At 41.2% G+C, this 12,265-nt stretch overlaps 1 protein-coding gene across 1 annotated transcript in view; it reads right to left on the minus strand.

Moving 5' to 3' along the window:
* The window catches only part of RNF128 (ring finger protein 128), a 34,374-nt gene extending 22,476 nt beyond the window's left edge, over nucleotides 1-11,898 (minus strand). Inside the window, exon 1 of the mRNA XM_042478086.1 lies at nucleotides 11,384-11,898. Coding sequence (XP_042334020.1) covers nucleotides 11,384-11,819 — 436 coding nt within the window. The 5' untranslated portion in view covers nucleotides 11,820-11,898. The remainder of the gene's footprint in view (nucleotides 1-11,383) is intronic.
* Nucleotides 11,899-12,265: the final 367 nt, after the last annotated feature.

Consider the following 12,265-nt stretch of genomic DNA (forward strand, 5'->3'; position numbering starts at 1 on the left):
TAAAAAGTGGAGGCACCTAATCCTGGCCGTTTTGTACATTAAGCAAATCTGCAATTATCAACTGAGGGAGGATGCTGTGTAGCAAGAGACATATTATGGACCCATTCTCACTTGGTTACTTACCGGCTTGCAAGCCTTGTACTTGGCATCTACTCTAGCACTAAATGCCATCCAACACCTGCACATTTAAACTTCTGTTTTCAAAAATTGATTGAAATACTCTGAGAAAAGTTCCTAGACTAATCATATCCATTAGTGCATAAAGGTGAGAGAGCAACAGCAAATAGTTCAAAATTGTCCGTTAACACATGCCTTCTTTTGTAGCATCACCCTCTTCCTGGTTATCAGTGACACAACCGCAGCAACTATATTGCAACAGAGACCAGGGGTGAAGTCCATCATGTAAACTGTTAACAGTACATAAAACACCCAGTAAATACACACCTACATAGCTTTGAAGACAGCACATGTGTTTAACCAGCCATGTGCCACCAGGTGCTTATGAGAGGTATATTGCCAATGCTGTTATTATTTAACTAAATACATTGATACCCCACCTTTCTTCCGTCACAGAACATGAAGCTCCCAATCCATCTAGTCTATCATCTTTCCAACACAACAACTTTCCATACTGAAAAAATGTGCAGAAAACTGAATCGGGGAATGGGGAAGTGTTCAGTCTGGAATGGAATAGACCTGGAATTTCTTAGTTTCAACAAGGTGGCTGCACCTGCTTCTATGTGGGCTCAGTGAATGTTAAGAAGTGGCCATGCCACCACTATGAAATACATCTTTTATTTATACTCCAGCTACACAACTAATGAGTTGTTTTTTTTAATTTAAACACAAGTTTTGTAAAAATTACTAATTCAGGTAAAATATGCATCTGCTATAACTGCCAAGTTGTATCTATAAAATATGCACTCCCAACACATATTTCCCATAAACCTACTCTGCTACCACTTTGTGACTGGGCTCTTGAAAGTTATGACAGCACAGCAGAAGATATGGCAGGTTCTTCCAAGCCCTAGCAGCAGACTGCATGCCTCCGTCCAAGAACAAGTATAGAGAGGCTTACCTCCAAAAGGATGGCACTGGCTACTGCAACTATAACAGTAGTGTAACCCAGATGCAATTTGCATCAGTGGTGGGACTACATAAACAAATGAAATCACAGATCTTCAAGGTATTCAAGGTAAAGTACCACACTTGAAGAGGTTGGAACTTAAAGCCCCTGTGCCATATGGCACTTGCATTGCCATACACCTGTCATCTTTTAGCTTACACACCCAGATGGGTAAAGGTGTGGATGGGAATTTCTCTGAAGAACTGTCTGCAGTTCTGACCTTTCAGATTCTCAGTTTGGGTAACACTCACTGACCTTTGATGGCCGTTGCTGAAAGTAGCTAGACTGATGGATCAGTAAGCTTAAAGGCTAGCAGTAACCTAGCCACACAACAGCTGCGTATAGCCTCAGTAAATATTAAAACATCCATTCCTCAAAAACCACTTAATCTTCTTTGTACCACAGAAAATCTATTCCATCCTCTCTATTAAACTTCTTCAGGCAGTTAAAAGGAAATCAGACCTCATCATTTGTTTAATCACCACTAGAGTATATATTTGAAGAACGTCGAGAAACCAGAGACTACCGAAACTTGGGCTGTACTGCTTCACGAGGGTGGAGAGGGCCATATGCTCCCCTATACAAAAACGTAACCATCAGGACACTCAGTCATCTTTCCAACATATTAATATTGTACACAGAATATATTTTTCTGTGGAGGCGGGTTCAACTGCATTAGCTCCCACCTGCAATCTGAAGTGGTATAATCCCAGACACAGGTTTGCCAAGGCTTCCAAAACACACTGCAGAAATAATACAGTTTGAGATCACTTTAACTGCCCTGGTTTAGTGCTAAGGAATCCTGAGAATTGTAGTTTATGGTGGAACCAGAGCTCACTCTGACAGAGAAGGCTAAATATCTCACAAAACTACAGTTTCTAGAATTCCCTAATAAGGAACCAGAGCAGTTAAAGCAGTCTCAAACTGGATTATTTCTGCAATGTGTTTTGGACCCAAGTGCAGTCAGCAAAATGGTCTTGTTAATCCTGAGCAGTTCTTTAAAAATACACACCAATCAAGTTTAATATTTCCAGGCATATTTTATTTTTTAACACAGATATGTTTCATTTGAAAATGAAGGCAGAGAGAAGATAGGAATCAAAGGCTTTCATAGCCAACATCCATAGTTTTTTGTGGGTTTTTCGGGCTATGTGGCCATGTTCTGGAAGAGGTTTTTTCCTGACTGGTGAAATGTCAGGAAAAACTTCTTCTAGAACACAGCCACTTAGCCTGAAAAACCCACAAAAAAAAAAAAAAAAACTATTCGGAGAAATGTTCACCTGCTTTTCTTTTTGTAAAGTATTTCTATACAACATTAAACATACAAGACACAATGTATAGAATAAAGGTTAAATACTGATGTGGAAGAATATGTAGATATGCCCATTAGTATTTGTAGAGCAACTGGTTGTCTTTCACAGCAAGCTTGCTTGCTGGATAAAAATAGCCATGATCTACCATCAAAGCCATCAAAATGATCGAGTATCCAAAAATCATCTGTATTAGGAACCATCTGGAATATACCAGTCAATTTAACAGCAATTTAGTACTACCTTGTATCCATTTAACCTGCCTTTTATATAATACAAAATCTGCAAATGAACTTGGTTCTGTTTTAATCTACCTGATAAAATGTCTGCTTTGGGGTCAATACGGATTATGCAACGAGGACAATTATCATGGAGCTGTACTTTGAGTCCTGCTGTAGAAAGGTACCATCTTCATGCAGCCACCAGTAGATAAGATTTTGAACTCTTTAAGTTCACATGGTAAATATTTATCCATTTGTTAAAGCCTGGGCGTTTTGCCCTATAAAAAAGGTATCACCAGCAGCAGGACATATTTAATACCACAATAGATTTTTTTTCCTCTTAAGAGCACCTTAAACATTTTAAGCACCAGGCCAGACAAGTTATACTTCTTCAGAACAGATTATTTAATTATTCAGAACAAGCTGCAGCAACTTGTTTTGATGTATGAAGTAAATACACCTGTCAAGGTATTATTCTAAGATGAAGGCTTACATGGGTTTAAATGTGTTTCGAAGTAATTACATTTAGCTTTACATGGACAACATGTCTCCAGAACCAGTACTCACTGTTGGATGCCCATTTGCCATCTTTCAGGGGTCTAGAAGCCCCACTCAGCTTAATGCATCAGTACATCCCACCATCCAGGGGAAAAGTTCCTTTTTGAGTTAAGCATTGAAGTAGGCAGAGGTACTGTATTAAGAAGTATCCATGTTGCCCTTGCTTGGTAGAAAGGCTGCTGCAGTGCAGAAGACCCAGAGGTACCAAGGAGAAAAAGGATGATTCATAGTCCTAACACAACTTATGAAACCCATTCCGATGGCTTCAATGCAAATAAATCTACATATTCATCACAGTTCAGTTGTTAATTTTCAAAAGGGAATGGTTAGCCTTTACGTCAGCTTTACCAAAAATGTAAATACTTCCGTTACCATGATACAATAAAGAGTAAATGTTATTGCTGTGTGTCTTCAAGTCGTTTCCCACTTATGGTGACCCTAACACGGGGTTTTCTTGGCAAACTCCTTCAGAGGGGGATTTGCCATTGCCATCCTCTGAGGCTGAGAGAGAATGTGATTTGCCCAAAGTCACCAAGTGGGTTAACATGGCTGAGCAGGGATTTGAACCCTGGTCTCCAGAGTTGTAGTCCAACACTCAAACCACTACACCACACTGGCTCAGGAAATGATAATGAACAAACATAAAAGTAAATGATAAATACTACAATTTAATCTCACATATGTACAAGAAATATTTCCTTCCACTTGCCTTATCTTGCAGCCATCCCTGCCTACGTAAACAACTGTTTACTTTAAAAAAAGGTTTATTATCTTAACACTAGAAAGGGGGGAGCAGAACAAATTCCAAAACTTGAGCAAATATGAACTTTTGTATCAAAATAATTATTTTAACTCCTACCCAACCTTTCTATTCAGTGCTTTACATTTACTCTGCCAGATAAGTTTTATATGCTTTGGCTGCAACATCTAGAAGTGTCACATGCAGTTCTGAACCTTGTGCTTTTTGCTTTGAAAACACCATGACTATAGATATAAGGCTGCTGGAAAGTGTTTTATAGTGTAGCTGCCACCTTAAATGGACTTGACCATCGGGTTTTTGTTGACACTACTATTAACATTTACTAGAGAAACAAGTTCTGCATCGGAATACCCTTGGGCTACATATACACTTCCCTTCTGCTTTCTGGCTCTTTCTGCTTCCAACTGCAATTCCACCAGCGAGAAGCCTACAATAAGCAAGACAATACAAGAACCTTTACATAGGATACCTGCTATAATTTTGCCACAACCATTAGATATTTACAATGGCATGTAATGAACTCATTGCCCACTAGGCACCAGAAACAGTGGCACATAATTTCAACAGTTAAGTACAAAATTCAGTACTTCATGCACACTTGAAATTTCTCTTTATATTCTCCTGGCTGGTTCTGTTTGTTCAGTGTTTTATTTGCAGTCTGACAGAGTGAAGCATACAGGTACCTGTATTTTAAACACACAAATATCCCAACGCTTCAGGAAGAGATTGCAGCTGTTTTCCCAAGGAGAAAAGCTACATGTATAAATTATTATTATTATTATTATTATTATTATTATTATTATTATTAACCTTTATTTATAAAGCGCTGTAAATTTACACAGCGCTGTACATACAATCTTTTTAATTGGACGGTTCCCTGCCCTCAGGCTTACAATCTAAAAAGACACGACACGAAAGGAGAAGGGAGTGGTGGAGGGGAAGGGGCCTTTCTAGTAGGATAATACATATAAAATACATAGGAAATGATTCAATAAAACAGACAACAAAGAAACATCAAATAGCAAGTGACAGTTATGCACCAACAAAAGTGTCACCAACAACTAATCTATATGTGTGTATCTCTCCTTGGAACTCAACAGTAATTTACAATAGTGTTAGGACAACTCTGTTCATCAGAACTGCACAGTTTTGGCAATTGCTTCTCAAAGCAGAGTCTTAATACTGTAGTTTGCTCCCTTGCTTTTGAGCTAAAAAGGATCATAATAACAAACATTTATATACCACAGCTATTTCCTTTACCATAAGTACAAAGGTTTGGATCCAGACTAAGTTAGCTGAACTTAGTTCTCTTTTGAATCAGTGAGAAGTAAATCATGATTAACCCAGCCCATTTCAAAGGGATCCAAGTTCAACTAACTTAAGCCAGCCTCAAACTCTCAGTAATGAGCAATTTCTATGTTCATTACTGGTGACACTGCAGTCAACACTTGGCAACCTTGGGCTTTCATGGCTCCTTGGCACAGTGCCCCCAATCTTCCAAACCTCCTCTCTTACTAAAATGTGCACAGCTTCAGTCTGGTGTCCTCAAATTTTGGCTCTGTTTATTACCAGGCCATAGTTTACTGTTGTCGTAAGCCCGTCCTTTCACCAGCTTCTCTGCACATCTACTATGTGGAGTGTTTAGTTTGATTTGGAGGTGTCAGAGGTACAGAAGATTTACCAAAAGTATCTAGAATTCAGATTTTTCAGTTAGGACTTCAACTCTCAGATACAGGAAATAATAGTGTTTTTTTATGGTGACACACAAGGCATAGTAGCATCCACCATTAAAATATGCTTAAAAGATTAATATCCCTGATGTTAGGTTGCATTTTAGTAGTAGGTCAGGTTCAGTATAATTGAATATATTTAAGATGCAGATGTTCCCTAAAGTTCAGGTACTCATTCTATTCCTGTACTGTAGTAACTACTACAGTAACCCAGCAAGCTTCAGGGAAACTTTCCTCCAGACAAGGACAACTTTAACATTAGCAGACTGAGCCCTGCTTGGGGCTCCTTCAGTTCAATAGATGGGAGTTACAGAAGGACATGCTAAGGTTCCCATTTCTCATGATCAACTCTGTCAAATCCATCTTGGCCGATATTTGGTGAGTACTTTATAATGTTACTTAAGGAATACTAAATGTTTTGGGAAACTGTCTTCTGATTGCTATTTGCTAAAATTTTATGACTGGCAAGGTAAGTGACAAAAATATCACAAACACAGATAAAGAATTCCAGGTTAAGCCTTCCACAGACCTCTGTGGGTAAAGGGAGGAAACCAGCAAGATCATCTACAAGACCCATGGTTTGCAAACAAGAGCAAACTAGTCACAGCAGGTACTGGTGTAGCACTCATAATTTCCTATTTAAAGGTGTATGCAAAGAAAATATTTCATTTCACTGGGACTGCAATCCTTTGCAGATGTATATGTATGTGCCTTCTCTTGATCTATGGTAACCCCATAAATTTCATAGGGTTTTCTCATACAAGGAATACTCAGAAGTTTCCCACTGCATTCCTCTGAAATATTGCCTCCAGCACCTGGTACCCCTTGGCAGTTCTCTAAGTACTAGCTAGGTCTGACTATACTACTAATGCTTAAATAAGTAGTTTTCACGTTTTTGATCTTTATAAATAAACTTCCTTCCAGACTGGGAGTCTCCTTAGTGCCTTCCATGGAACCTCTGCACAAAGGAAAAGATTCTGGGGAAAGCCGTATGTGGAACCGACTTGAAGGCAAATGACAACAATAATTTGAAGTTGTACTACCAGCTCTCACTAACAAGGCTTGTTTGGTGCCATCATTGCCTTGCATTAACATTAATGCATACCCTTGAACTTATCCAGCACTCTTCTTAGGGCTTTATAGCAGCCAGGCAGAGAGGTAGCAGTGGGAATCTGTTTTCAAAGCAGCTCATTCGTCATTATAGATCTTTTCAGTGAGAAACCCAGTAAGCCTCTAAGAAACCTTATACAAAATTGTTTAAAGAACAACTTCTGTAATTTGGTTTACAGTCCAATACTCTATATATTCCATGGGCTTCTCATATTTGCACATTTACAGCTTCATTTTCAAGTCTGTACACATGCGGCATAGTGTGTAATGGCTGAAATCAGTATTTAACACAATAGTCTCTTATCAGATGTATTGTCTTTTCAGCTTGTGTACAGCCAATCCAATTATTGCACTACAGAAGTACCCTATTACATTACTAAGGGTAAATTCATTTTCTTAGCTATGACACAAAGATATGGATGTCTCTGTCAGCAAGCATCAGCCAAAATGGCAGGAAGGAACACAGAACGTCAGTTCAGATAGATCTACAGCAGCCTCAGAGCCTAGAAGTTCTCTAATTATAATTCTGAAGAAGGTAAGAGTATTTCCAGTGCATGGATCCAAATTCTTATGTTTATAATCTCTACAGACATTCTGTTATTAACTTGAGCACACTATCAATCCATGGCATAGCATAGTTGTTTTTTCAAACACAAACAAAACCTTTGTATTTAATAATTCAGAGGTACGTTAGGAAGGAAAGAAAGGCCAAGTGCTTTGCCTTCTTCTCTCAATGGGATGCTTTACTACGCAATACTATTACTCTCGTGATTACACTTGATATGCCTAGAATTTTTAAAGCAGAAATTGTTCAAATATTGCTTTTATGCATAACCATGGTGCTTTGGCAAGAAGCAACATGAAAACACACAGTTAAGACGATTTTCATCCACACAGTTTACAAACATGTGAGGTGATGGCATGGGTAAGCTCAATATTGTGTTCCACCAAGGAAGAGAACCACAAATTCAACTCATACACTGCTCCTGATAAAGTCCACCATCATATGAAAGCCACCTGGTAAACGACAGACGTGTGCTTAAAATTATTTCCCTTGATACATATATTCCACTCCATGTCTGCCATACTGTTTCTGAACACTGTCCTCAGCCAGGAAGCTGCCAAGACCAGATAGACCCTGATAGATTTTGACAGATACATACCTTCAGACCACTCTACGGATATCTAAAACCTTATCTGCACACTTAATAGTCCTACCTGTTGTACAGCTTCAAAACATACTCTCTCAAGAATAAAAATGTAGCAGTGTGCTACTTAGATTGGTAACCTAAGAATATACAGTGTACCTTTCATATTGGTGGACTGGAAATCCACAGATTTCGCCATCCATGGATCACCAAGGCCCATATTATTCGATGGTGTTGCATCCACATGCCCATGCCACCAATGAATAATATGGGGCACAGCTGTCCACATTTTTTGCCATCTGCTGGGGGACATGAAATTGAACATCTGCGGATGGGGAGGGTCCACTGTACCCCAGTTATATTCTGTACTGTGCTTAGAATCTAGAAAAAAAAGGTGTGGGGGCTGAAATCTATGTGGAAATGCTTTCCTCTGATATGGAAGCCCTTATTCCCAACTCCTGATATTCAGGGATAAGTACACAACAGCTACTAGTTCTCCACCTTTTTTCACTAGCACACCTATGTGTACTTTAGGTAAGTCCTTTATGCATTACGAACTTTTTGTATTTGCACAATTATAGTTCCACTTTCAAGTTTGTATACACGTGGCTCAGCTGAAATCAGTATTTAACATAACATAGTCTCTTATCAGATGCATTGTCTTTTCAAGATGAGACTAAACCTGGTGAAAGAAAATTCCATAAAGCTACTTCAGCTTCTGTACAGCCAATCCAGTTCTTGCACTACAGAAGTACCCTGCAACACTGCCAAGGGTAAACTCATTTTCTTAGCTCAGACACTTATTGTGGGACAACTGGACAAACTTGGACTGCTTTAGGTTTGTAAGTCGCCTTGAGTCCCTGTAGTGGGAGGAAGGTGGGATATAAACAAACATAATAAATAATAACAACAACTACCAGAAGAGAAGAAAAATATCACCAATTCCTACAGTAGAACAACTCTTTTTATCAGGATGACTATTCACAATAGGCGACCAAGCAAATAGTATTCAGTGGGTTTGGGTGTTGGTTTTTTGCTTTCTTTCTGCAGCTGCCCTGCGGTGATGCTTTCATCTATATATTATGGCCAGGCCATTCTTTTTCCCCTCATACGCTGCTGGATAATCTGTTGCTATTTTATCAGCAAAGGCATAAGAGCCATTCTCTGTCTAGATAGTAGGAAAGCTCTATGCCAGGGATGAGGAATCTTCTGTGAGCCAGATGCGATCAGAAAGGTAATCTATGCAGCTCACAACCTATTTCTGCTGTTATCTCTATAGTAAGGTATTTTACTTTCGACACAGAGCTAAGCTTTGGTCTGCCGGCGGGAAAATTCTTGCACAAAACTAAGCTGTGGTTTACAGGCAAGAAAGGTGTTGCTCAGAGGTCCGGTTGCTCAACTTTGTGGAACGTACCTAAATAAAAGCATTGCAGCTGGAGGCTGGTAGTGCTGTCTATAAACTATCTCACAACTTGGGGAAGAGGCAACGCAAAGCGGTGTAGCAGAGCAAGTGTCAAGGACCCAGTTTGTTGGAATTGTTTTTCTGCAGACTGGCATCTTTCATAATCGGATGCGTAATTAGGCAGTTCTCAGAAGTATCTGGACAAAACTCTCTGCAAACTGAACTCCCATCTTATACTTCTGGAGGTTGGTATATTCCCTATCAGCCGGACCATGAGTCCCAATGTAGCGCCTTTTCTATAGAACAAAAGTGGGAAATTTCTGGTGCTCCAGAGGTTGTTAGGCTCTGGTTCCCATCAAGAAAAATGTGAGTTATGGACCGGTGTAACTGCATGGGCTGCATCTATGTTCCCTGCCCTCGATCTAAAATGAAGAGTTTAGAACCTGGACTATAATGCCATTAGAAAAGAATGCCATTCTCTGTCTATCATTATTTTGCACTTTTCCCATAGATTTTAATTATAAATGAGTATGGGAACCAGTCTTGCTCAAGACGCTTGTTACAAACAAGTAAGCCACGACGCAACCTCTCTTCCATGGGAGTTGGTCCGAGAGAATTTCACTGGGATCCTGTCTCTAAGTAAATGCAGATAAGACTGCAATATTAGTACATATATTTGAAAGTAAAAAACCCACAGTACCTTCATAAGGACCAATGGAAGAAACGAACAAAAAGGAAAGCAAAATTTTATCAAATGTGAAAAGGGTTACGGAAGAAGCAATAAGCTTAGTCAGGCATTTCGGTTGGATCCAGGCAAAGTGGGAATCAATGGAAGAGAAACGTAAAGTCAGGAATGTAATGGGCTTCGTAAGATGGACTAGTGCCAAGGAGTTTACTCTCTACAGGATGGAGACAGGGCAGTTATAAAGCAGTGTTAAACCACATTGTTGTGGTATTGTAGACACACACAACTGCTCCTCTCCTATAGGTTTATGGGCAGCAAATTGCCCAGGAGGTCTGGAGGCATCCAATAGTTGTTCATTTTATTTTTCCTGCCTAGTTGTAAGAACATACATTTTATCTATGGGTTTTTCTGCACTGCAGAATTAATACAGTTTGGCACCACTTTAAATGCCATTGCTCAGTGCAGTGGAATTCCAGGGTTTGTGAGCTATTGAGCCTTCTCTGTCAGGGAACTCTGCTGCCAAGACAAACTACAAATCCCAGGATTCCTTTAGATGGAGCTATGGCAGTGAAAATGGTGTAAAACTGCATTATTTCTGCAGTAAGGATTAAAGTGAGGATGCTCTCCTCCTGGAGAAGAGGAGGCTGGGATGGAGGACCTCTCCTCCCCACAGAAGTAAGGACTTCCTTGGCTAATTCTAAGGCCACATCAAAGACATTCTTCTTCAGGGAGGCATCCCAAGCCACCAGTTTACTTTGGTTTTATTGTATACTAATTAGTATTATTTTAGTGATATTTTAATCATGTCATTTATTTTAGATTGTGCTCTGCTTGCAATTATTATTATCTATTATTAGCTATATTATTATTATTTTGTTTACTATCATTTTATATTATTACTATTTTATTATTATATTGGCTATTATTTTATATTATTATTATATTATTTGCTATTATTTCATTACTATTATCATTTTATTATTATAATTATTGGCTATTGTTTTATTATTACTATTTACTATTATTTTTATTAGCTATTATTTTATTATAATAATAATAATAACAATATGGTTTATTTATATTTATGGACCGAGGCGGGATTACAACACAGGAAACAAAAAAATCCCAAACACAATAAAAGCACAATTAAGCCCTTGCAAAACCATTAAAGCAGAGGCATCCATGGCTTCTTCTGCCATAGTGAGACGGAGTGGGCGGGGCAATCAAAAGGGGGCGGGGCAATCAAAAGGGGGCGGGGCTGGCGAAGTGCTAGAGCCGCGCGAACGAAGCGCGTTATCTCTCTCGGCGCCGTGCGAGCGAAGGGAGGCCTCACCCGGGTGCGTCATGGTCTGGACGTCTGTCCCGGTGCCGCCGGCGTGGTTGAAGATGACGGCGGCGGAGGCTCCGTTCCTGGCGGCGGCGTTGATCTTCTCGCTGAAGGTGCACCCTCCTCCGCGCTGGATGAGGGCCAGCCACGGGGAGCCCGCCGCCGAAGGGGCGCCGCTGAAGTTGGTGCGGGCGCTGCAGGCACTGAGGCCGCCTCCTCCTGCTCCTCCTCCGTCAGGGGCGACCACCAGCCCCGAGACCCTCCTCAGCGGAGAGTCCTGCCCGAAGAGGCCGTGCTCCCCCGCGCTCCACGCCGAGTCGTTGCCTCCGGGCAGCCGCCAAGACACGTTCAGCCACGCCGTCCACACCGACTGCGCCGTGGCCGAAGGGCTCAGCAGACACAGCGCCCACAACAACGCCAATGCCGCCGCCGCCGCCCGCATCTCGCTCGACGGACGGAGCACACTGAGCAAGGCGCCTCCACGCCGCGCGATTTACCTCAGAGGGACTGGCCCAACCGCGCATGCGCAAAGCCTTACCTGCCGCGACGCTTTCCCGCCCACCGGAGGTTCCCAGAAAGAGCGGCCAGGGGAGGGGCTTAAGGACAAGCCACGCCTACTACTCCACGCCCTGGTTGGAAAGAAAGACGCGCGAGGGGCGGGGTTTAAGGACAAGCCACGCCCAGGCTACACCCGAGGCTTACAAGCAGGAGCGAGGGGCGGGGTTTAAGAACAAGCCACGCCTTCTCAACTACCCCTCCAGAGAGGAATGAGAGGCAGGGTTTAAGGCTACGCCAACATTAGATAGCCACATGGATAAGGGCGGGGCTTAAGGCCATGTCACGCCCACGCCACGCCCACGCTCCTCCCCTTTAGAAGGGAGAGGCACC

Source organism: Sceloporus undulatus, chromosome 7, assembly GCF_019175285.1.
Source record: "Sceloporus undulatus isolate JIND9_A2432 ecotype Alabama chromosome 7, SceUnd_v1.1, whole genome shotgun sequence".
Lineage (NCBI taxonomy): Eukaryota > Metazoa > Chordata > Lepidosauria > Squamata > Phrynosomatidae > Sceloporus > Sceloporus undulatus.